Below are 26,960 nucleotides of genomic sequence, written 5' to 3'. Positions count from 1 at the left end.
AAATGTTTGGCAGGACCTAAAACAGATGTTTACTCCTTCAAGTGTTAACAGACAGGGAATTTCAAGCTTTAAAATTTGCCATTCCCAAATAGTAGGAAGTAGTAGTACTTATGAATGACTTTTTAAGTTAGTCTCTTAGCTGATGTGAATTGGTTAAAGGATCTGACTCATACTTTTCTCAGTCCCTACTGATTTTGTGTACCTTGTAGTTTTGCATCCCATGCAGATACATTCACTGCTGGACAGACAGATCTGTCAGTATTTTATACCTTCTGGTATAAACAGAAATGACATGCAAGGAGGACATGGGAGAATCAGGCTGCACAAGCTCTGTACCTGCAATTGTGATGTGTAGGCAGCAATTACAAAATGTTTCAGGAATGCTAAAGAACGCAGTTACACATTACTCGGGGACAGTTTAACGTGGTACTCTAGCAGGCCTCCCTAGAATCCTGAAACAGGTAACACAACTTGAGTAAGAGCAAGGTGTGCCTTCAGACAGGACCACTGCACATGCACTACTTCTCCCATCTATAACTGCAGCGATGACAAAAATCTCAGATGAATAAACACCTCTGATTTGTTTTACAGTGGAATATAGTGCTGTGCTCTATCTGGGGTCAGAGCCAGGGCTCTAGTGGAACCAGACAAGCATTGGCACAGACCCTTTACATCCTGTAACAAGCAGGTGGAAAACCTCATGAACGTGGAGTTACACTTACATTTATACTCTGTATTAAACAAATAAATCTCATAGTAGTCTGATTTATGGAACCTGAAGTGAAGCCTGCATGTCACCAAATGGAAAAAAATGGTTTTTGAAATTTCCACTCCCATCTTAGAGACAGTCAAACTCCTTGTGATTTGGTTGATCACAAGGTAACTCAGTCTCTCTGCCATCCATCTCCAGCCTCTCTTCTTCCTCTGCCAAAGGTTGCCCTTTCCTAGCTGTCCCCTGTCAATCACTGATCAAACTGCTATCATGTGGGCTATCTACCTATTGCTAGTGCTTACAGCTGCTCTCACCATGTTCAGACCAGAACCTAGGAGCAAAAAATGTTAGAGCCTTGCAGTTAGGAACAACTGATTCCAGAGGCTATACCACCACCTCCTAATGACAGGTAACAACTTCACCTAGGTCCCAGCATAGGTGGGCTCAACAGCAACAGGGTTATATATACATTTGGATTCCATCAAAATGTGAAGCTGCAGCAAGTGATGGAAACTTGGCATCTTCATTAGAAAGAAAAAGCAGTTATGATAAATCTTTACCTTCCTCTTGAAAAGGCATGTGGCCCTTCATACTTTTTTTGAGACATTGATGAAGTCTGATACTGTGATTCTTTACCTGGAAAGAGAGTATGCCAACTCCCAAGGGAAAAACAATGCCAATATATGGGAAAAGGTAACTTGTTGTACCACACAGAAAGTAGAAGGCTGGTCTTAGCATGTTCAGCTTAAAAAACTGTACCTCAAACGCCTGGAGAAAGGAAATGCTTAGGCAAATCACAGTCAACTTACCTGACTTTGTTCCATACTCTCATAAGCAAACAAATGCAGAGTTGATGATTCGGGTTGTATTTTAAAAACATTTAATGTATTTAAAAACTATACACCTAAGCAACTAGTAATAACACAGTGTGCAGAAGCCTTCACAATTACTGTCGACACTGAGATATCTATCAACGGGCTACTTGGTACCCGAAGACAGATTTCAGACAGACGATTACATTACAACATATGGGTAGTATCTCAGATTGCCAATAGATTACTTTTGGCTCACAGAAGATAAAACTAAGAGAGAAACTGACTTCCTAGATTATCTAATCCACTGACATTTATGGAAAAATCAATGAGCATGGCTTCCCAGGAGGAATCCAACACTGATATTCCTTGACACTTTTGAGTTCTGTCTTGTAATTACAGCAACAGACAGAGTTTTGAATCTGAATGAAAATAGGAGTATTACGTAAATGTTTTCTTCTATGAAGCACAGACCTACCAAGGTTTCACATTTAGTTCTAATTCTGATAGTTAATCTGTATAGGTACATAGCGCCCTTGGAATTTTCCTAGGATTTTTAAGACTTTAAAAACTTTTTATGACTATGCACTGATTACACAGAACAAAGTGCACCAGGAATCTATGACATGGCTAGCCCTATTGACCTGAGACATCTGGGGATGAAAAGTGTGAGCTAATTTATAATCTCTGACCTCAGCATCATGCTAGGTCTCATAAGGAAACATTAAAATTGATTGCATGGCATGCATCTTTAGAAAAGCAAAGGGAGATTCTGGTTTAGGCAACAGGGTCGGTCTGTGCTCTATGTCTCCTGGAGGTAAAGACATCATAAATACTCAGCATGTGTTGAGAAAAAAATGAAAGAAACATTACCCAGCCCTCAGACAAAGGTTTATATAGAACTAAATGTTTTCTTGGATCCTGTTCCCTGAGGCACGGATGACGCATCCATTCCTGAGGCATCATCTACTTCAATGCTGTAGACACTGAAATTTTGCTAAAACCCTTCAAGGGGAAAACACGGTGACTCTTCAGTGGAACACACTAGTCATCAAGAAAATGCACAGACAATTGCCCATCTGGAGTTTCATCACCTTCTGCTCTCTGACTTCTAGTATCTAACATGAGCTACAAGGCGTTATCAAGGAACTGCAATCTGTGGTTGTGGTGGTGCATGCCTCCCTCCCCCAGGCCACACTATCATCAATATGTGATTCCCAACACACACTTGCACATTTTTGTTCTGCGTATCAGCTGTCTTGGGAAGGTGTTGTGGCTAGAGCAGCCAGTTAAATACTTTCCTCCTTCTGAACATGTGAATAGCACAGCACTTCTATGTGGCAAGAGTAAATGCAGGTGTGAAAGGCACTGCTACAATCATATTCTAACTTATTATGAGACGCTATTTGGGATTTAACTGATTACAGTCACAATGTATTAATGTATTAGTGAATTAGAATTATTAGGGATCTAGATCTGAAGTTTGCTACAATGACAACTGAAGACAAAATAATGACATCAGAAAATGTCTTAATATGAATAAATTATGAATTGAAAACTACAGTAGAAAAGCAAATTGCATAAATAATACAAACAAGCATGCTTTAAATTAAATTTTTAAATTACCAGAGCAAGAACTTCAAATCATTTTCCATTTTTCTTTCAAATACACCTTTCTATTCTTCTTAATCACACTTATTTTAGAAAACTGCAGTGTATTTGCTTTTAATAGGTAAAAACACATTGCCAAAAGTTCTTTCAGTATAAATGAAAGACAATATATATATATATCACCAAACAGTATTTTCTAACTTTTTGCAAATTTCTCATGAAACTGCAATACACAAAGAATGCTTACTATGTACTCTGTATTTTTGCTTTAGAGCCTGATTACTAACATAAGAAAGGAAGAAACATCAATTATTCAAACTGAAAAGTGATCTTTGAATTCATTTGGTTTCAAAATAGTAACAGAATCATAAACTAACCTATGAAATTAGCTTTTTATTCTTGAAGAATTTTAATGATCAAAGTATATGGAAATTACAATATCTCAAGATACAAATATCCAATACATGTTGTATCTTTTTGTTTCTCACATAAAAGAACAAATAAAGACTTCTACAACAATACTGTTAAGTTGTAATTCATGTTCATTAAAAATCAATCCTTGTTTGCAGTTTTACACTAATTTGGATTATCAAGAATATCAAGACTTTTTTATTTCTTACAGTGTTGACTTCCTAATTTCCCAGGCAGTGTAAATGGCTATTTTCACCTTTGCCTTTATTCAGCTTCATTTTTGATTCTTCTCCTTAGATAATAACTTCTTGGTCTACTGAGTCTGAAAGCCTTATATTACAGTATTTCAATGGCAAGCTTGTTACTACTAAAAAAAATATCAAACACATCACAATCTCAGCGCGTTCTTCTACTTAGCATTTTCAAGCTTCTAACATTCTATATTGTTTGAATACTTTCTTTAAAATAATTGTATCTACCAGCTTAATCCACATCAGAATGTACCTCTAATAGTTGTCTTATTGAAAGCTCTTCCTAGAAAAAGAACTGACCTTTACATTGAGGCTGTTTCTTCTAGATACTGAAAATACATCAAATTAGTTCCAAAAACATATTTTACATGGATGATGATAAAAAAGCTTATATGTGAAATAAACTACATAACACCAAAACTGTTCAAATAGGTGAAAAATTTCAAAACCACCTATGGGTATACAAAGCAGATTTGGTACAATACTCAGAGATCTGGTAAGATCCCAGAGGACAAAAACTTGACAAAACATTTCAGAAGCAAGAAAATGAACATGTAATCTGCTGTAGTCCAAATACAGCAGTCACATTAATGGGAAAATATGACATGCCCTAGTAAAAAGCAAAAAAGATAAAAACTTGGACATAAACTGTGATACAACCATTTCAATATTTTTGTGTATTCCATTTCATTAGGTCTGTCAAGAAATCCAGATAGTCTGGGCCAGCAAACAGAAGTCCCAAAGCAAAACATACCCTTCAAATCACAGCACTGATGTTTCCTCAACATAGTCTGGAAAATCACCACGCTTACTTGAGTATTTAACCAACCCACTTTTTTTATGTTAAGTTCTGAGTAGAGGAAGCATGGCCTGGCATATAAAACTTTGGGTCTTATAGCCAACAACTTAACATGTAGTTATTTGAATACACACACATTTGATTGAATGTGCACGTTACAGATACACACATTTAAATTAAATTAAATAGAAATAAAACTACTGCAAACAGTTGGGGGGTGCTTTATAAATAGAATAACCAATTAAAGACGCTATAAAAATATAATTAAGGAGTTGAATCTCACCTTTTATCAGAACACAAAGACAAAACCAGCACTTTTATAACACCAGGAATAGGTGAGGAACTCCAAGGCTGATGTATTTTTCAATGCGCTGCACTGTTACTAATGAAATGCAGGTTGTGATCAATTTACAGGTAGTCAAAGACACAATGATATGAAATTGTAGAACTTTATTGGCCTGTTAAAAGTCAGTTCATCTAATACATTTTTTAGAGATTGTCCAAACTATTATGGTAGCATTTGGGAATAAAAACAATGGCTGTCTTACTTACAAGAAACATGAAACAGTTTCAACAAGAATTAGAGGTAAGAGTGGGAGAAAAGACTCACAGCTTGCTGACGGATCACAGCAAGCAATTTTTTAACCACAGAATCAAAGAATGGGTCAGGTTGAAAGGGACCATGTGGGTCCTCTGGTCCAACCTCCCTGCTCAAGCCAGCTCATCCCAGAGTATGTGGTACAGCATTGTGTCCAGGCAGTTCTTGAATATCTCCCTCGAGGGAGACTCCACAACCTCTCTGGGCAACCTGTGTCAGTGTTTGGTCACCCACACAGTAAAGAAATTCTTCCTCATGTCCAGATGGAACTTCCTGTGCATCAGTTTGTGCCCATTGCCTCCTGTCCCACTACTCAGCTTCCATGATGTGATGCCATTGTAGAAGGTAATTTTCCGCCATGATCTAGAATGTTACTTTTTTCCATGTGTGAGAAAAGTATTTTAGGAAAGAATGCTGAAGTTCTATACCTTGATATCAACTGAATATCAAGGTGTATCTTCCTGTTTTTAAACTGAGCCTGAAATATTAAAACAAAGACCCAGGAACAGAGAGCTCTGAATGGCAGTGAAAGACATTTAAAGTGTGTTTGCCAAAACTCAGGTCTTGGGTTTGTGCAGTGGTGTGGCAGCCCAATTCTGCTCTCACACCAGTAAAGCCAGTAATACCAACGAAATAGCTGTGCTAAAAAAAAACCTCAGGAAAAAAAACCAAGGTTTCCTTCCTGTTTGGTAGACATGCCTGACAGGAGAGCCCTATTCTGCTTACACCAAAGAAAAATCAAAGCCATCATAAGAAAACCATGACTTTACCCTTTACTTGCTTAAATATCAGGTAGTTCCCTGAAATTTTATATGGTTCTTCTCATCATTACAGCTGAGGAACAAAATAACAGTGAAAATATGTATGAAAGGAGACAAGTTTCCTCCTATACTAAGGCATAATATGCTTAGTAACACTGCTGTGACTCGCTGCCTCTAGAGACTATAGGGGAATGGTCCTCTTCAAAATGAAAGCAGTTTGGCTCTATGCTGCCGGCAACTCTGCTCCAGGCCAGGACACATGCTTATCCTTGCAGCTGCAAAAATATAGCTAGTCATGGAAGGTTGCTATTAAAATTAGAAGGATATACCATGTCCATACGAAAACAATACACATTCTAATATGGGCTCTTCCGATCTATTGCTTGTTTTTGGATGAAACTAAGTCAACCAGTTAATCTTGAGGTTGATTAAAAGACAATACCATGTTCCGCAAGTTCATTCACATACATGCTTATGGAACTGGACAGCTATATTTATTTCCAATCAATGCATCATTTCCTATCTTCAGAGCACATTTAACTTGTATGAACAAAAGAAAAACAGAACAAATGGAAGCCAGCTTCAAAAGTTTGGGGATACACATTCCTATGGAAGTGGGCAATGAAATGGGCTGTGACACGTGAAATACACAGCACCAGCATTCTCTGTGCACCCTATAATGTTGTATTCATACTCAATACTTCCAACCACCCACAAACTCTTGCTCTGGAGATCAGATGACAAAAATCTGCCACAACATGGACCTACATCATAATCTGGAATACTTTACACCATCACATAATGATGCCAAAGTCCTTTGGCATATCAAAAGTCCTTGGAATATCAAAAGGATATTCCAAGAGCCTGCACATTTGTGCCCTATGAAGAAGAGAGCTCACCAAAAGTCACAAAGGAGGACACTGAGCTCTCTGAAGAGCAGAAAACAGAACCACTGAAAATTGGAAGGAAGAGAAGAGAGAGAGAATGATGGAGAAGAAAACACTAAAAACCTTTACTAAGCTTTTGGGGTTTTCTTTTGAAATAAACAAGAACACAATACTTAGCTCCTCAGTCCACTAATAACTTTTGCATTATTTCAAATAATAAGATATTATTATTAATAATAATAATTTATTATTATTATTATTAACTGGAAAAGGATGGCTGAATTAAAAAGAGCTCAGAAAGTGTGATTTTTTTATCTGTCAGATAATAGCTTCCAACTTTACAAACCATTTGCAAGTTTTTAAGCATTTAAATAGTTGCAAATAAAGTGATGGTCTTCATGGTGATGATTAATTGCCAACTCAACATGGACGGCTGAGTAAAGGGATTGACACACTTTGTACGAAGGCTGCTGTTTAAAGAGCCACTTGGAAGTGTACTGGTCATTTCCACACGGCAAAATTCTGTAAGTTTTATAGTTTTTGGAAAACCAGGCTTAGGGAATGGCTTTCTTAGGAAAAAAATTGATTTTTTGTGCTTCTGCCGACAGTCAAAAAAGAAAAAGCAATTCCCACAAGAACTATTTGAAGTAAAATTGTTTTCAACTAGCTTTCCACAGGTTTTCTTGGCACTGTCTGCTGTTCCCAAGGATCTTGATCTTGCTCCCACTGAAATGCATGCTTTTCTTCACTGCGGCCTGGGACAAATCCAGCTGGTAGACAAAGGCATTGGAAAGGATGAAGACCGCCTTTCACAGGTTAGGGTACTCAAGACACATGTTGCCATGAAAATGTCTCATAGCAGCCTCAGTCTGCCCTGCCTGTGAGCTTCCATGACTCCCATTAAAAAAGAGATGGTCCCTAGACACCTTTCTTCAGGAACAGACTTTGCAACTGCTCCCACTTCACCTTTCATGACAGGCAGCTGCAGCAAGCACAGCTCTGAGCTCTGCCTGGGAACAATGTGCTTCTTTGCAACATAGACCTGGCCATTGGTAAATTCAACAGAAACAGGTTTATTTAACAGACTGGATGACATGACTTGCCTCGCACCGAAACACCCCCAGCAGTGCTTCCTCTCCAGGCCCCCAACTAATCTGCCCATCAAACTGCTTGACAGCTTATCTCAATATGTCTCTGAGTATATTATATGTCTATTTAAAATAAATTCTAATACAAATAAACCCCTTCTAGCAGAACATTAGAAATATGCTTTTATTTTAGTTTCATGTCTGGCACAGCAAAAAAAAAAAAATAGCAACTCTGTCTTTAGACATTTCATAGCCTTTTTTATTGCTCAGTGAAACAATATAAAAGCTTTTTAATGTCAAATCCTGGATGTTCGTCAACTTTTACCATGTTAATGGTTCCTGTATGATTCTTAGTTTCAGTCTCACTTTATTTTAAGGAGGTCAAGAATTTGTAATTAAGTGAGCCCTTTGTAAACCAACACCATTTGGGCAGATCAGAATCTCTATAGTTACAAGCAATGTCACTTACAATCAAGCTGAAAGACAGAAGCTAGTGGGTATCATAATTTCCATGTTAAAAGTTTAGCTCCCTTAGCTTTAAGAGACTCTGTCCACATACTGAAAAGAAACCATTTTAGGAACACGCAGTCTTTTTCCATCAAGCATTAAACATCTGTGCTAAGACATTATTAGTAACAAATCACGTGCTGTAATCCATAATGTTCTATGAATATCTGCATCAAGTAATAATGTACTGACTGGCTAACATAATGTAGTACAAAATATGTAAGAAGTATATTCTACAATACAGATATAAAAATATATATATATTTCAGTGGTGCATAGATCAGTTGTTGTTTATTAAAGTTACCTCCATGATTACATAAAATCCAAAATACTGTGTCAGTACATTCTGAAACACTTGAAGGTCAAACCTGCCTCAATCTGAAAAAGATGAACTGCAAAGTGCTACAAAATAAATTACAAAAAAATTATGTAAAATCCCCAATCAATAACTGTGCATATTTATGCATATAAATATTATGAATCAGAAAGAACTACCTTTTAAAATTAAATATTTCAAAAATCAACTGCCAAATTCCAGCTTTGCAAGTTTGCTTTTTCCCTGCCAAAAGAAAAGGGTTCAGATTCGCACCTCATTTATTTGGCAATAAATTGTGAACACATAACTGAAATATGCTAACTTTGTCCCAGCAAAACTCCAAACTGGAATTTGGGCTACTGGGTCAAGCTCTGCTCATGATCCAACATATGTTTGATGTAAGTCCACTGACTTTAGTTCAAATAGTGCTGCTAGATGATTCTCTACTGGTTTAGAACATGTTCTGTGACATCAGATATTATTTCAACAGGAGGACAGATGCATGGATAAGCAAGAAGTCTGAGAATAAAATAATTAAAAGGAAGTTAACAGTGATTCGGTAAGCAGAAGAGAAAGTTAAGATCTCTGGAAAATAAGACTATGTTCACACAGACTTAGGGAGGAAAAAAGGCAGACATTCCTAATTATATTTCTGAGGAACAACAGAACACTTGATGACATCTAACTTCAAACAGGAACTATGATGGATATCCTTTATTGCTGCCATCCCTCCCCAAATCACCACAGTATGTGCAGGGCGACAAAGACAACACGATTCCTAGGTCATCAGTAGACTTCCAGCTCTGTCCTCTTCTTTAATGTGGGAAGCAGAATACATCTTTGGGACAGATTTTTAGCAACTGCATCTCCCCTTCCCTAAACAGTGGAAAGGGAAAGGAAATATCTCCCTACATAGGCCTAGAAGAATGCAGATGTGGACACATTTCTTGACTAATATGGGTATTTCTGAAACTTGAGCACAGCAGGAATAAAGAACTTGGATGCAAGAGACTCAAGAGAACACAAGGAAAAAGTTGAAGGATTAAGAGTCTTAAAAGGCAAAAAGCAAGTAAATACACAGAAACAGAACAAAAGACTCAAGACAGTATTGTAGAAAGAGAGGGAGGGCGTATGGCTGTCAGAGACTGCAGTAAAAGGCAATATTGTTACAATGGAAGAGTGAAAATGTCTGAAATTAAAAAGCGGTAACAATGAAAAGCAAATACAGGAGGGACAAAATAATACCATCTCTTGTTTTTTACTAAACATAATTGTAAGGAATTAAAGTCAAACCATATCTCAAAAATTTAACCAGAATACACAGAAACATAAGCATCTACCTCAGTCTTTCACTGCTGGTGTTTGAAGCTAACTCTCAGTTAAAAAACCCCCTGAAACTTCTTACAATTCCCTAAACTGAAAAGACCAAAGAAGACCCTCAGGATTTGATACATAAATCAAATGAAAATTAATTTCTAGTACTATATCTAAATGCAGTCCTGCTCTTCCAATATGACTTCATTTAGCTTTACTTGTTACAGTAGACTCTTCTCTGAAGTATAGTGAAGCACATTCTGAAGCATACTTCATAGTTAAATATGGACAGTTAAACAAGCTTCTAAGTCTGTGGTCTGAAGGACCAGCCACATACTGCTGTTATTCTTGCTCTTGGCTCAGAATCAGCTATCTGGCCTACTACAGATTTGCACGCTTATCTAAACTCAGGGACTATCTTAAATAAGCACAACCTAACTGAATGTCTAAATGATGGTACTGGTTCAATACCCAAATGCACCAAACAGTATTGCCACCTTTCTGTATACAGCTTAGACTCCCCATCCTCCTGGTAAAGTCAGCGGAACTACATACAAAATAAGATTTGCAGGGTCAGCTCTGCAATTTACTGCTTCAGGAGTTAAGGCCATATCCTGCAAATATACAAGAACTTAACTTTAAGGATGCGAGCATTTCCACTGAAATCAGTGAGCTCGCATACACAAATTAAGCATTGTAGAAGTTTTGCAGAGGCATTAATTCAATAAAATAAAAGCAGCTTTGCAGTTCACCTTTGATAAATATTATTTATAAAAACAACATCTTTCCAGTTAAGTTCAAACAAAAAAAATTGACAGAGGAAACAATAAAATGAAATTGCATCTCAATTCATTTTGGAAGACAGTGAGGACAAGGCAATAGGATAGAGTGTGGTAGCTTATTTCTGGACTTTCTTGAGTGTTTTTAGCTGCCTCAGGGCTTCACTTTTCCCTGCTCTTGGAAAAACAGCTACTGATTTGAATATACTTCTATAGTTCTCCAAACATAACCAATGTTTAAAAGAGAAATCCAAGGGAGGTGGCACTTCACTGGGCAAGAACACTGTCCACTCCCTACAGTGCAGCACACAGATTCCACAAGCTCAACAGCCCCTCTCTCATCTTTTCCTTATTTCATTTACCCATCCAGTGGGATCTTATGAAATAAAACAAAACCTAAAAGAAACAAAATAAAATGTGAGAAATCATGCTTAAAAAAAAAGTCAAAGAAAAATTAATACAAAAGACCAAACACAAATGAATACTTGACAATCAAACACATACACATAAAAAGCATTTAAAGCATAAACATAAACATAAAATGTTGCATAAAAACTGTACATGAATTTATGAAAATGGCAACATTATCTCTATCTTGTGGCTAAAGATTTTATTTGTTAACTAAAAAGGTATATGGTGTGCTATCCATTTGTCTTTAACATGTCAGAATACTCAGATTGAGTTCTAAAGCAGTAAGTCTACAATTCTCCAACAAGGTACTGTACTATGTATGGCTTAGAAAAACCTCAGCCACGTGTTCTGCCTTGTAGCAAGGTTTATGGTGAACAAGCCCAATGTGCACAATCAAGTTCTCTGCCTTTAGTCTGGCACACCAACTAAATGAAGGGTACCCTGCTATGCCACAGAGTTACTCTAAGTACAACACCAGGATCCTCTGTATCTTTTGTTTCACACTTTAGCTCTGTGCACATCATCCTTTCTGCCTGCTCTGAACAGGTTGCTGCCCTTAATGTAATTAACTGCCTCTGTAATGGCAGAAAAAAGTGGAGCTGGGGGAAATATTACTCAATTATCTTGAAATTAATTGTTTTTAAATATCAACTGGAACTTAAAAATCAACAACTAAGTATGACAGCACACTGAAATACATAAAAGTCCCCAGTTCTGCTCTGAGATGAAGGAAAAACTTATCCCCCAAACCTTACCTGACTGGCTAAGAATTTTTTTAAAAGACTATGTGGGGCCCTGTGTGGAATTCAACTAGCTGACTTTATGGCAGAAATACTTCCTAGAACAGCATTGCCTTACCGAGTCTGTTGTTATCTGATGCAGTTGAGTTATTATGTACATCATTGTTGACAGCCACCATTACTTGTTCTAATGACATTTGAAAAAAACACATGTGAGAGTTGTACTATTAGTCAGCAAATGTAAACTTCAGTAGTAGTTTTTGTCTGGTTTTGTTGTTTTTTTTATCTTGTTTTAGTAAGTTCTCAATGTTTGTAAAGACTGAAAGCTTATCCATATTCCACAGAAATCTAAACAATTCAGAGCCAAATCTTGATTTGCTTTCAATGAATGGGACTTACACTACCTGTTTCAAGAGAAGTTGAATTTGACTGTTAGTAACAATGACTAATTCATTTACATTGAATTTTCTTGTTTGTTTCTACCTTGGAAGCAGGTAGTCACACATACAGAAGCTGAACTTGCAAGCTTTGTGCCATCCCGCATTTCCAGAAATGTCTGGCAAAATGCCTTTTCTTTGAAACAGTTATTAAGGTCTAGTGTAAGGTGTCAAAAAGACCCAAAGGGATCTGCTAATTCACAGATAAAAATATAGCATCAGTTGAAAAGAGCCTCATTTCAGAACAGTAAGCAATTATCAGAAGGATGTTTAGAAGTTACAGGTTAGAAAAGAAGAATAGCATCAGGGTTTTTGATAGTCTACAACTGAAAGCTACTGCATGGTTGCTACTTTCCTCTTGAAATTCCTACGTCATTCAGACCTCTTCTGTAAGTTTGTTTTCTTAAATATGGGAGATTGCATATGTTCTTGGCAACTTAAGACAAAGGACATGTACATGTATTTACATAAAAACACACATTTATACCACACTTTTAACATCAGAGCAAATCATTGCAAGGGAAAGCTTTTTTAACTTTTAGTTTCTTACCTGGTCTGCTGCAGTCACAGTGAAATCACATTGCTGTGTTTTAAGTCACCTCTGAATTTTAATTTGAGAAGTTGTCAACTAATGAACTACCATTTAGTGTACAGTACACAGGCAAAATACAGGTACAAAACAGATCTGCTTACAACTCCTGCAAATTTCAGATGGTAAGTCATGATGGGGAGCCGGCAGAGGGAAGGTGGCACAACTATTTTAAGGAAGGCAAGCTGATGTGTTCTGGTAAACCACCAGGTGCTTAGGGACACAGTTTAGTGGTGGGCTTGGTAATGTGAGGTTAATGGTTGGACTTGATGATCTTAGGGATATTTTTCAACCAAAGTGATTCTATTGCTCTATATTCTTAGTTGCATTTGCATGTATATTAGTAACCCTGGCAGTTAACAGTGCCATCTAAAACAACCATTATGGAAGAAACCTCAGACCTACGACTGAGCAGTCTACAGGAGTCAAGAAGTCCACAAGAGAGTTCTGCAAGTCCTATTGAAGGCAGAAGAATTAATCACAATAAAAACACCATTAAAAAAAAAAAAAAGTTAACAGAAAGGAGTCCAAAAAAAAGAAAGAAAGAAGAAAGTTGGAAGAAAGAAAAAGGTGAAAAAAATACAAGAGTCTATTAACTTTAATCACTGAAACATGGAAAGAAACCAGGTGCAGTGCACAGAAATGAAAAGGATACATGAATAGAAAATAATTGTGGGGAGTGGGGCAGAGGGGGACAATGGAGCAAGGAAACAGGACTGAAATATAAAAATGCAGAAACTGAACAGAAGTGTTTCAAAAAAACAGGACTTCATTTGTACACTGGATCTCTGACTATTTGGATACATTGAGCTAACAAAGGCAAAATATTACGGGCAGTAGATATTTAGATGATGATTTCTCATGTCCTAACTGTGAGCTCCCCATTTGGCTTCTCAAAGTTCAAATGGAGTCAGGCAGGTTGAGGCAAAGCCTCATTTTGGCTTGATGCTGCTGAGGCACTCGATTCTGAGTTTAATATTACTTTTAAAAGAACACTGCTGTTATATAAGCTGTCACTCAGACTTGCAGAGAAAAGTACACTAAATAATAAAAAAACCCTTAAAATGAAAGTGGAAGACAGAAAAAAGCTATTCATCTTCCCTGTACAAGGAATGACAGAACTTCATTCATCCTTTAAAGGAACAATATGTATCTGTCTCTCTGAAATGCAAATTTGTCCAAGACAGTAAAGAAAATAATAAGTAGTTTAAAATGTAACCTGGTGATAACGTTATTTCCAATAGCAGCTCTTCATTCAAAGAGCTTTGAAATCTGCACTGTATTAATTATTAGTCTTTAAACAAACATCATAAAGAATCTGGAGTACACTATTTTGGGAACATCATATTTAAGCCTAACTGCTTAATAGAAAGTCTAGTTTGAATTATCTTATTAGTAAAGATCTGGTTCACCCACCAGTGAGGACTTTTTTTAATCCTACCTTCTAGAAGTACCACAGCTGACTATCTCATGAACTTTGCAGACCTGTATCTCAGGTACTGGATGATCTGTAGTGTTCTAAGACTTTACTCGGATTGGGAGTTGGATAAAATGCCACCAACCAGCAGTTCCTTTTCATTAGAGAGGAAAGCATAAAACAGTGTAATAGCAAACCCCCTACCTTTATACCTACTGAACTGATTTTGAAAGAAGAGCCTTTCATAAACATGATCCTTTTTATACATAAAGAAGCTGATATTATTCCTTCTTCAACCAGCACACAACAAAAAACTGAGCAGTCAACAGCATCATAACATCTAACTGCCATATTTGGGAAAATCACTGTTCTTGCGATAGTCACACATTCACAGACTCAATTTCTACCTGTCCCAACAATTTCAATCATAATTCTTCTCACTGGTTATGTTCCCTACAAAGCATCATCTAAGTCATCCAGGAAGGAAAAACATTATATGATGGTCATCTTCTGAACTTTTTTCACAAAGCAAGATGCTAAATTTTAGTTGTCTAAAATCCTTTTTGCTCCAACAGGATTTGAAATAATGTATTTCAATGAGTTGGACATAAACTGGAGGTCTGAAGTCAGACTTTCTTGGTCATTACCAACCTGACCTACACTCTGTCGGTAAATAAAAGTTTCCCACAGTGATGACTTAACTGACGACAAAACTAAGTTTTATATCCTCCCTTGCCAATTATGTCTCTACATATGAGTTGCATAAATTTGGAGACCATGTATCTAAACCAATCATGGGAAAGTAAAAGCAAAAGAAGTGCTGAACAACTGAAACTTCGGTGATGTTAAGTCTCATTCCATCTTCTCTCTTCATCAAGTGCATAAGGTTTATTCTAATATTGCGTAAGGTTTGTATGAGGTTTATTCAGAATATTGTTTGTGGCCTTGATCCAAACAAAGCATTTCGAATCAAAAATCAATTTACATTTTTACTTCTTCCAGTGTGGAGAAAATTGAGCATACATGGCATGTATCTCCTTATTCTTTTTAAATGAACTGTGATTTATATGGAAAAAGCTCAAACTGATGACTGGAAGGGAGGAAGGCAAAGGTAAGATGTATTTGCATTACCTAAGAAAGTATTCTTATAAAATTTGTCAGTTTCTTGCTTCAAGAAGGAAAGAAAACAAAACCATTTATTCCTAGGTTTATTTGTTTCTTGGATCTGAGTCACTGCTTCAAAGAGCAGTGATGGCTAATGTTGTGGCAAAATCAGGACAAAATGTCACCTAATTTTTATTGGAAAGCAAGAAGAGGCTCCTGGATGGGTTTCTGCAGATTTTTTGTTGCACAAAGAAGAATAATGTCTTGTCTTACAGAGAAGTGCCTACACAGCAGCAGAAGATAAAGTACTCTGAAGAAATCCATACCTTTTCTTAGGATTTTGCAGGTTTTGCATGCACCATGCTCAATACTGCCTTTTGTTTCAAAACCATAAACATTCACTACCATTTTTTTCTTTCTAAACATTGTTTTTACCTCATGAAGTGCTAAGACCATATTTTTAACTAATATAATTAAGAGCTCCAGTGACAAACGTAATTGCTCCTTTTTTTACCTGAGGATAAAAGCATGTATAGAAGACAAACAAATCAACTTATCACAGGCCAGGGATTCACAGAAAATTCTGTATCTGAATTCCACATTAGTCTCTATTTTCTGATCCAATTTTCCCATAAACTGAATTTACTTAGTAAATGGGAAAACTAGGATCAAAAGAGACTAAATAGTCTGACCCATGAAGTTATACATCAAGATAAGGAGTTTTCACCCTCTTACATGCTCCAGTTGCTTACAACAGGAAGGCAGCACACAATAAAGTACCATGTTAAAGTCAGGACTATTTACAGTAACCCAAAACTAAAAAGTTTTTGTTCTTCTCAACAATTCTTCAAAATATCCAGTATCTTACAAAGATTTCTTTTCTACTGTCACTATCTCTTCCTCTAATGTTTAAATTTATGCTCCACAGATAAGGATGCATAGTATGTAATTTTATGGATGCTTCCACCTGTATTAGATTTCCAAATAGGCGTAATAAAATCGGAGTCATCAACATCAGTATTGCAGCCAGTATTCAAACTATTTAATGGTTTGTTTCATTAATCTACAAGTTCATGAAATGAGAATGGCAGTCAAACAGAATTACATACACTTAAGTATAGAACCTCATAAAGCTGTTCTCAGTGTAAAAGAAGTTAGAGCTAAGAGATGGTAAAACTGGACCTTTTTGCTCACCATTTTAGAGACCAACTATATTTTGGGTTAACAGTCCTCCACACTGCTAACAAGGATCATTTTATGTCTTAATCTGTTTTTCCTTAGTTTGATTTGGAGTTTTGATTTTATTTCCCAGGATAATGAATTGGAAGATATGCTCATTTTCCAAGCAGGGAGCAGAAACCAAAACATTTGTGCTCTGCACTCTTAAGGAGAAAATATTGTATCTTTCTCAGTGAGAGTCATTACCCTCATGATTTCCAGCACAATATCCAACAGAAGTTTCCTTTTACAGTACTGTCGCTCATGCTGCAGTTGTTCTGCTTTCTATTGATTAGTGAGAGTCAAGGACATTAAGAGCTGAAGCTCAAACCACCACTGCTCAGAGACAGTCAGTACATATATTTTGCAGAGCTTCTAATTCAGGGACAGTTAAAGTAAGAAAGAGAGAATGTGAATAAACAACTGTTCAGAAACTGAAACAGAACCCAGAATTAACAGCAGCTCCCCCCAGAGCCACAGAAAAGGTGCATTAGTAGAAACCCAGTTCATAGGAAAGAGTATAGCAATTACTATCTGCATACACATTTTAAAACATGGATTTCTGTGAGTTATTTTGCACTTCACTTGCATGAAACACTGTATGCCTGAGAGATCAATCAATAAATGAAGGGATGCTTTCTCCAAGCTTCCTTGAAAAGGAAGTAAACTTTTGGAAAGTCAAAACTGTTAGGCAAGAAGGCTCTTTACCTTATGACATCCCTAGAATTTGTGTTTAAGGCACTCATTGGTATGTACATAAAATACAGAAATTTTACCACACAGCTACAATTTTGACAAGTGTCAGTTTACAGCCACAAGAAAAAAGATCAGAGCACTTGAAAGACACAGCATAATTGTCTCACCCCTTTGAAAAAGAGAATCACTGTCAACTTTGAAACCATTCTGTCTCTACCCAAATATTGAAGACAACTCTACCTCCAGTTAGCCTGAGTAATTCCAAATATTCCATCTTTTCAATACATGACCTTTTAACAAGACCTGGCAAGCCAGTTTTTATATACAAATTAGGGAAATAACACTGCTTGCTACAGTAAAACAGGAGTTATGGAACTGTATCACGTATGTTCATCTATAATGGGATTATTTTGCTTACAGTTGCCTTACAACAATATTAACACCTTTGATCATTACAGTCCTCGTAGCTGTTACTGAGCAATTCTCCAGCTTCCTTGCTATGAAATTTTACTTTGAGTCTATGAAATCTTAAAAGATATATCTCATAATCATCCAGTGCCTCTAGTAAAACAACTGTGGGATTTCTTTACTTCATTAATTTCAGCTGCCTTCCTTTACAGTCACTACTAATCAAATATTTCCACATGGCAATTAATGATCTTCCTTAAAAAAGCTCACCTGTGTATGGTCAGTGATCAAGACAATGGACTGACAGCAAGCAAGCAGGAGCCAAATTCCACCTAGATCCATTGTTATGCTACATGAAGACCAACTACATCATTTCTGTGCACCCCTTCTTCATCCTCTGCAGACTTTTAGGTCCAGGACCAGGGATGACTGCCCCATTTTGAGACAATCTTGGCTCAAGTATTTCACCCCACAAATTCCCTCCTGACAGAAAAATTAAGATGTAGGTCCAATAGGTGATCAGGCCCACACAGCATGTGTTTATGAGAGGCTGGTTCTGCTTGACAAAGCTGGTCTACATCTATGACAAGACAATGCACTTAGTGAATGAGAGAAGGACTGTGGGTGCAATTTTCTCAGGGTTAAAAACTGGATGGATGGCTGGGCCCAGAAAGTGTTGGTGAATGGAGCTACATCCAGTTGGTGGCCAATCACCAGTGGTTTTCACCAGGGAAAAAACACAAAATACTGAAAAGGTGCTGCTAGTTATCTCATAAATCCAATGTCACAGAACAGGAAAGACACAACCTTCAAGTTGCCATCCATTGAACCTTAACTAGACTAGTCCTCCTCCACACAACACATGGGCTTTGAAGGAGGTGAAGGATAAGGCACAGGATGTTTCCTCATGAACCTCGTGGCCTAGTTTTACATTCCTGAAAAGTCACCTCAAAGTTTTTCACACATTTTGTAGGCAGTTTGAAGAATACGCATTCAGGTCCTGAACCTATTTCAAGGCTCCACAAATTTTTCTTTCTCCCTAGATATTAGTGTATGTTGGAATCCCTCCCCAATGCAGAAGACGGAGAATACTTGTAAGGAAAAATACTGCACAAAACAGTACTAAGTGAAGCAATTTGAATCTTCCAAATCACAGCCACTTGGAGCCATTGTGAAAACAGTTACTCCAGTCTAGCCTTGCTTTGTTTCACTCTGTTCTCAGTTTTACAAGGTCACAAAATGGATCTCCATTCAAAGGACCATTCTTCACAGGATCCACCAAGGAATGGAGAAGGAAAGTGGTCTTGGAAAAAAGGAAAGTTTCCACTCTTCATATTTATGAATGCTACCTCTTACGGAACCCTTTTGATGCAACAAATCACATGCATTTAATATGCTAATTCCACCTAAATTACAGCCAAAAACAACCCACCTGTAGACCCAGGTACTTTATAGGTAAAAGTAAACAATCTTACTAAGTGATACTATGTAACTATAAATTTAGTTTACATCAAATAAATGAGACATGAATCTATAATGGATACCGTGTGTAATTGCCACAGCTGCCAGAGCAGGCTATTAGCAAATCAGTGATTAAGACTGTTCTCTTATTTGAAACTCTATTCCTGCAAGTGGAGTGCATGGGTTTCTCATCCACATCTGGCACACAGTATGCCATATATGTTACAAGAATTTGAATTTCTGTCTGAATACTCTTTGCTACCACTGACACACTAGGAACAGAAATTTCCAAGGTGTTTAAACAGGAGTAAAAATATCCTTTCCCTCTCTGTGCAAGTGAAACAAAGTCCTGTCCTGTTACCCAGTCAAGTAAAACCACTCTCCAATACATTACTGTCATATACCTTTGTAGAGACAGAACTAGGAATGAATAGTTCTATTGCTCAGTTATTGCTGTAGCATTGCAGAGCTGAGCCTTCTGAATTTCCCTCTTTCTACAGAACAAACAGTCTTGTAAATGTATTAAGGTTAATAAAATGCTTGAAATGCAGTTGAAATAAGCAATATTTCTTCTGAAAGAAGTGAGATTGATGCTTTCCCTGGTGACAATTCCCCCTAAAGGCACCATTTAAGAAAAGCAGAGTCCTCAGTCTTCATAGTCACATTGCCTTTTCAATCAGTAAATAGCTATACCCATGCACCTGACTCTTATTCAGTCTGGCAAACAGAATGTCTACTTCTGGGCTCCAGAAACTAAACAGGTCCCAGCCCTCAACAATTGCAGGTCAGGAGTCCATGGAACCTTGTTGGGGTCCCTCCCCTGCCGTGTAGCCCTGGGAGAGGGGCCCTGAGGGCACAGACACGGGGTTTCCCTGCCCCTGCTCAGCCTCGTTCCCATGGGTTGGTTTGTGTTCCCTGCGCGGGCAGAAGGACCCTCGGGTCCCGTGACTGGAACAGTTCCTGGGCAGAGCCCCGGCCATGCGGCTGGGGAAATAAACATCTCTGAAACATCTACCAAGAATCTGTCCATATATACTTCGCTTCCACGGGACTCCTGGTTTGAAATATACTTGTTGCAGTAATCCCCGCTGCGACAGAACCTGGCAATGCTTTGGCCAAAACGCTGCCAGCATCGGCAAGGTGATTGTCTCCACTTCTGCTACAGCCACTGCACAAACAACCAGCAACAGGGCTAACACCTGCCTTCCCTTCATAAGATGAGGTTCCCATCTCATCCCCATCTCCCCAGTCTCCTCCCAGAAAATACACTCAAGACTTACATGGAGCAAGGCTGCTCCAAACTATAGCTTGAATGACCCCTCCATACCTGACTAATCATGTGAATTCAGATGTGGAACAGACACACAAGAAGATCCAAACAGTAGTTAACAAGCCAAAAGCTATTTGGTGTAAATGGGATGTAAAAGCCTACTTGCTTCTAGGCCCACGTGCTAACGTAAAGACTTCAAAGACAAAGAGGCTCAGGGCACGTATTTGTCAGTAAATAGAAATATGCAGGGGTGTACCTTCTTTTTTTATCCACAATTATTTAATCTATATTAAAGTAAGTTACCATTTTGGGCTAAGACAAACAGCACTCTCCTAGAAGATGTTCCAATACATTTCCAAGGAGAGTATGCATCAAAATTATTTTCAAGTACGTATTGGACCGTCCTATTTGAGAAATGAGGGTGAAGAGAGTTTTAAATCTGTGGACACAATTTACTCCTTTCCCTATGGGCCAGAGAACATACCCTAGTCCCCTCTGCCTTGATGGCATACTGGCAACCTCAAAGACTGCTATGCATTGCCCCAGAACCAAGCCAAATTATACAGTATATGCAAACCACACACTGTGCCTACTCTCCAGAGAGACCACTTAAGAGATAATACAGAACTAAGTTTTTTCTGATTATGTGAAGTTAATTGGAAGAGGTGAGTCAGTTATGTGAGATGCATGCTATTATTGCAACTGGTTTTATAATTCTCAAAATAATTGTACTACTATTTGTTAGTGTAGGGCCCAGAAGTCTGGCCTTTGGCCAATGATAATTATTTAGGTGTGTTGCCATGAATTACTATGAATGGAACACAAAGCACTTTTTGACACTGTGTCTGAAAAATGCATTAAAGGTACTTGAGAGCTTTTGTGATTTTACTCTTGCCTGGACTGGAAAATAAGACATTAATTTTAAAAATGTTGAAGAACTTAAAAAAAGAAACCCCACCCAAAACACACACCAGCCTAAGGACACTAGTCGAAGCACAAGATTTGTAACTTCTCCCTAGATACACAGCTGGGTTTGCTTACACCAATGGATTCATAACAGTTGCTTCACAATGTATCTGTAACGAGCAAAGCAGGACAGAAACTTACATTTTCACATTGTTATTCAGACCATTCAAATTTTTCCAATATTTAAATAGAAAAAAATCCCTTTCAAGTTCTGTTCAAAGCCCTGACATTAATTTCCCAGATTCATAAGGGAACCTAACATGCATCATTAATTATTCACAATTTTGAACTGCATTTATATTTTTTCAACCAAAAATGTATGTATTCATGTATACACACATATACAGAACTGGATACATACATCCTGGGGAAATAACTGAAACATACGTAGAATTTTATAATGACATTGTTCTAAGAACAAATAATTCTGTAAATTCGTCAGGTATATTTAATAACAACATTCTTTACAGGTTAGTCTGAATAGCTTTATTATCTCACCTTCATTGTCGCAGTCTTGCAATGAAAGCCATATTTGATCTACCAGACCAACTCCTTTTACTTCACCATGAACTGGAATGGAATGCATTACCATTAATGCAATTAATGTCAAGGGTTTGGTTTGCAATTGCCAGTGCTACTCTTTTTCTAATTTATATTTCTTCATCAATTGCTTTCTTTTTCATTCTACACTGCAGAAGAGAAAACATCCATTGTGATACTTTTAGATTGTTCTCTTTTCACGTTTTTCCACACATAACCATCTATAACATGAGAAAGACTGTCATTGTTGGTATTTTTTGGACTGGACTCTACCAGACATAACTTGCACGTGTGTTTTAGAGCTATAGAAATGTGCATCACTTAAAAATATTTATGAAAAATTGCACTATTATGCTTTATGATAAGCAGCAAGGAGATATTCTTCAGTCACTGGCCAATTCTTCTTGGTGCATATTCTTGGCCTGCAAAGACAAACTTGATATACTAATAGTCTGCACAGAAGTCAGAGTCAAGGCTTGGCCATACTGCATGCAGCAATTTTTTGCTTGGTGCTTATGAGTTTTGACCGGGACTTTTGCTTTTGTTGGGGATCACATAGACACAAACCCCTTACTACTCAACATCGAAACAGCTTGTTCAGCTCCTGGCCCTTCTCCTCACTCCCAGTACTGAAAGTAACCTATAACCAACCTGTGCTGCCTAAAGCTTTTGCAAGTTGCCCTCTGTTGTGCCAGAGATCCTGGTGTTCCCTTGCTGCTTCCTGTAAGGCAGGAGGTACCCACGCAGCTAAACAAGAGGTATCCACATCTCCTCCTGTTCTACTCCAAGGTACCTCAGCATGTGGCATCACATAAACATAAATAGAAGAGTTGCAATTTCAGTGCTGAGTATTCTTTGCAACATGAAAAAAAATTAACTGTACATGCAAAGGGAGCAGATCTGTAGCCAGCAGACCTGGACCGACATTATGAATTCAATGTAACATCTAAAAATAAAAAATATATAAAAGTAAATCCCAGCCAAATGGCAAGGCTCAATTTAAATAATTTCCTTAAATCATACCACTTGAAAATTTGTGTAACTGCACATTTATATATATATGTACATATAAACTCCCTCCAACATATTTCATATGAGTCACTGAAGAACTTCTTCCTTGGAAATGACATTAACATTAAAAAAACCCCAGCAATAAAAATAGATTTTCTATTACTAGCATTTTATGAACACCATAAAATCAATAGAATATATAAAAAATTGATTTAGGCCATATTAAATATTATGTCAGTAGAATGAGCAAAGTGAACTGTGGACATTCTTTGATTAGGGATTTTGACCAACAGCAAATTTGGATCCATCCTGTTCAACAAACATGATTAATTTCATAATATTCCACAATAAAGCTGACCTCCAGAAGCTTGCTCGTGACATTATTATGACAACTCTGAACTCTGTCCAGATTTTCCTAAAAGGCAGGAGAAGGAAGAGATTATGGCCTGAATTTTATTTTTTATTTTTCAGCCAACATAAAAATGATACTGGACCAAACATTTTAGCTCCTGCAAATACATTCAGCTCATTCTACTCAAGTTAACAGATCTTAAATATCACTTTAAAGTCACAGAATTTAATTTTTAAAAAGCAGACACTGTAAAGCAGTATGATATCTTTGTGAAAACTGAAGCATTTAAGGAAGGATAAGCAGCCTTGCTTGCTTCTTGACAAAGCATCAAACCTCTATTTTGGCAGCCTATTCAGAAAGAAAATGCTTGGCTGAGAGAATACTCTACCAGGATTCTAAACAAAAGATATTAAAATATTTTTCTGTATTTGTGACTGTTTATGATATTTCTCAAAACAGGAAAGATATTTCACAGGGACAAATGTTTCCACTGCTATTAAAGGAGCATTGTTTCCCTTGCAGCAATTAAAATACTGGATCTGGTACTCCCCTAAGGATTTCGAATGTAACTTCAGGAAGTGAGGTTAGTTAATGAGCACGTAACAAGCTTACTTAGCCTACACTGAACTTATTTCTAAATAAAGGAAGAAAAACTGTATCAAAAATGTAGGAAAAAAGCAGACAAAAACCATATTAATATTTTTTAAAATATAAATTTCACTTGCAGCTCTGGAAAACAAACTACCAAAACACATTAAGAAGCATCATTGCCCATGCAATGGAAACAACCTTTCCCTTGCAAAGACAGAAACTTAATTTTCTCAAACTCAACCCTATTTTACAAATCTCGCAAAAATCAAATAACTGATACAAAACACTGCTTTACAGCTTTCCTGTCCATAATGCAATCACGGTATTACTGGGGATAGGACAGCAAGGGGAAAGCCCCTTTCATGCCTGACACAACACCATTCACAAGCACAGCACCCTTGTAGTCGGATCAGGGCAGAGCCCTCTCCAGTAAAAATGTGGCCTTCTGTCCAAGTCCAACTATGCTAAGAGTTATTGATGACAACCTCGAATAAAATAGAAATTAAATCTTCCAAAACACTCCTATCACTGGACAGGGGTTGTGAGAAGGACAGAAACCAAGGAGCAGTTGTGACCTTGAAAGAAAACTATTGATTGGATTTTGCCTTGTGAAAGGAAAGAAGGGAAACTGAAACCAACCATTCTGAATCATTAATGAGCTCCCACAGCATGGTCCTAACTCCAGTTTTTTACATATCCAAGTGCATTTTTCTTTTGGCTTTCTCAAAACTAGCCCATTTACAATCTATACATGAAAAGAAACTGTAAATTCATTCAAGATAACATGAAGTACCTCTAGACAACAACTCAAAGCTTTGTGTATGTCAGACTGTGCAACATGTAACAACATAAACGTTACATATATTTTTAAATATACATATATAAATGTGTGTGTGTGTATGTGTTTATTCACGTTATGTCAATTACTGTAAATGACTAAAAGATGCTATTAATTGCCTGTGCTACTACTATGTTTTTGTTAGTACCCACTGATGCAGAATGTGATTTTCCAGTCTTTGGATAATTCCTAGGACTGAAGGGGCTTTGAGCATATTTTCTGTGAGGAATTTGGCCCTAAAAAGGAGAAGTTTATGTTGATGATTTTTTAAAGAAAAGCTCTTTATAGAACAAAACAAAATAAAATTTTGTGAAAAGTTGTAATTTGTGTGGCAGGAGGAATTCAAATAACTGCTGGTTTGTATTGATCAGCACTAAAGTGATAGAGAAAAGTAAATGGGGAGCAAGAAGCCAACCATTAGAGAAAATATAGGAAGGTGTGTGATTATTTTCTCCGTATCTATCTTAAATTTCACTACATCCTCCTTCTTACTGAGTTTTCCCTCCTCAACATATTACTTAGTTTTGATTCTAAAGCCTCTTTTCCTACAAATTGTCTCCAACAGCTTTTCTTTAGTAGGTCCAACTACAGTGCTATTTATTCTAACAAAAAGAAAGCATCCTCCTTTGGTCTTGGCTCATCTAGCAGTCCTAAAGTAAATCATTCCCTATTAATGTACTTCTACACAGAAGTCATAACTTAGTTCATAGTTTAGGTTTTCTGATACCTTTATTAAACAAATCAACCATGTTAAAAATGGGAAACTATTAAGCCAAAATTTCTTTTTAAATGTGATCAAACCAAGAGAACTTGAAGAAAAACATCCAACAGCCAAATGATCATTGACCATAGACATTTCCTTTTAAAGAGATGCTGCTCAACAAAAACCAGCAAGGTGCAAATAAGAAAAGATTTTTCTGTTTACCATCCACTACAAGAAGGAATAAATGTGATGACTTCTGTCCTCACTGTCCCATAGCAGTGCATTAGCAGAAGTATATAGGCTGTGATGGCACAAAGGAACACACAGTGCTGTCCAAGACAGCGAGTTCACATGTGAGAGAAACTGGCTACTTTCAAAATATCCATGTGATTAGTTTCCCTTTAACTGCCTATTTAATTACCAATACTTTCACTGTCTAGAGATTAGAAATGCCATCTTTACCAAGGATAATATGGTAACATGGACAAAGACAGGAACTGATACTAGTGGAATTAGATTCAGGTAACTTCTACGCTAACAGGATGTAAAAACTCACCACAGTAATACTGCAGCTTCTATACTTCATAATTACACAAATAATGTCATAAGATACTACGCTAACCATTATCTTGTACCAAGCATATATATGATTAAAAATTGTACACTGGAATAATCATTCAGAAGGAGATCATACCTTTAGCCCTGAACTCTGAAGTCCAACAGTTCTGCTCACACCATGGAAATAGAGATTTTTGTATGCTAATAAAAACACATCCAAAAAAGATTAAAAGAGCATAGGTAAGAAACAAGTGAGCTAGGCAATGATAAGTAAGAGGGAAAGAGATGAGTACAACACACGAAGAACAATGCTCAAACCTACTCTATGGCAAAGCCAGAAATCAATGCATCTTCAGTGTTAGCACAAAATTCCTGTATGACCACACAGTAAGTTTAGCAAGAGCTTTACAACAGGAATTACACAGTGCTATACAGGAAGAGAAGAATCATTCACAATATTGTTGTTCAGTTTACACTTTCGCTCTACCTCTGTCTGTTCCCTAAGATTCAAGCAATGAACAATGACGTCTTTCAATGCCATGAGTTGGACAATATCTAAATGCCATATCCAAGGGTCTGTAACACCTATGAATTAATTCTTTCTGAGAAAAACAGAAAAAGAATACTCCAAATCAAAAGACCATTATTAAATATCTCATTCCCATTACATTTCAAAGTTAAAAATCTTGCCATGTTGTTTACATTGCTGTGTTCAGCCCCATGACTCTTTTTATACAAAATCAAGGAGGAAGGAAAGGCAGTGGAACATTCCCCTGTAAAAAAAGTTTATAGTCTTGGCTACAA

General features: G+C 37.1%; 1 protein-coding gene across 1 annotated transcript in view; it reads right to left on the bottom strand.

The window, feature by feature from the left end:
- The window catches only part of NTRK2 (neurotrophic receptor tyrosine kinase 2), a gene marked incomplete at both ends in the record, with an annotated part of 196,875 nt that overhangs the window by 96,732 nt on the left and 73,183 nt on the right, over positions 1 to 26,960 (bottom strand). Inside the window, one exon of the mRNA XM_082301024.1 lies at positions 22,062 to 22,133. Coding sequence (XP_082157150.1) covers positions 22,062 to 22,133 — 72 coding nt within the window. The remainder of the gene's footprint in view (positions 1 to 22,061; positions 22,134 to 26,960) is intronic.

The sequence above is a fragment of the Coloeus monedula genome, assembly GCF_965178545.1.
Source record: "Coloeus monedula genome assembly, chromosome: Z".
In the NCBI taxonomy this organism is placed as follows: domain Eukaryota; kingdom Metazoa; phylum Chordata; class Aves; order Passeriformes; family Corvidae; genus Coloeus; species Coloeus monedula.
The sequence above is the reverse complement of the archived record's forward strand: the minus strand, read 5'-3'. Positions and strand labels throughout refer to the sequence as shown.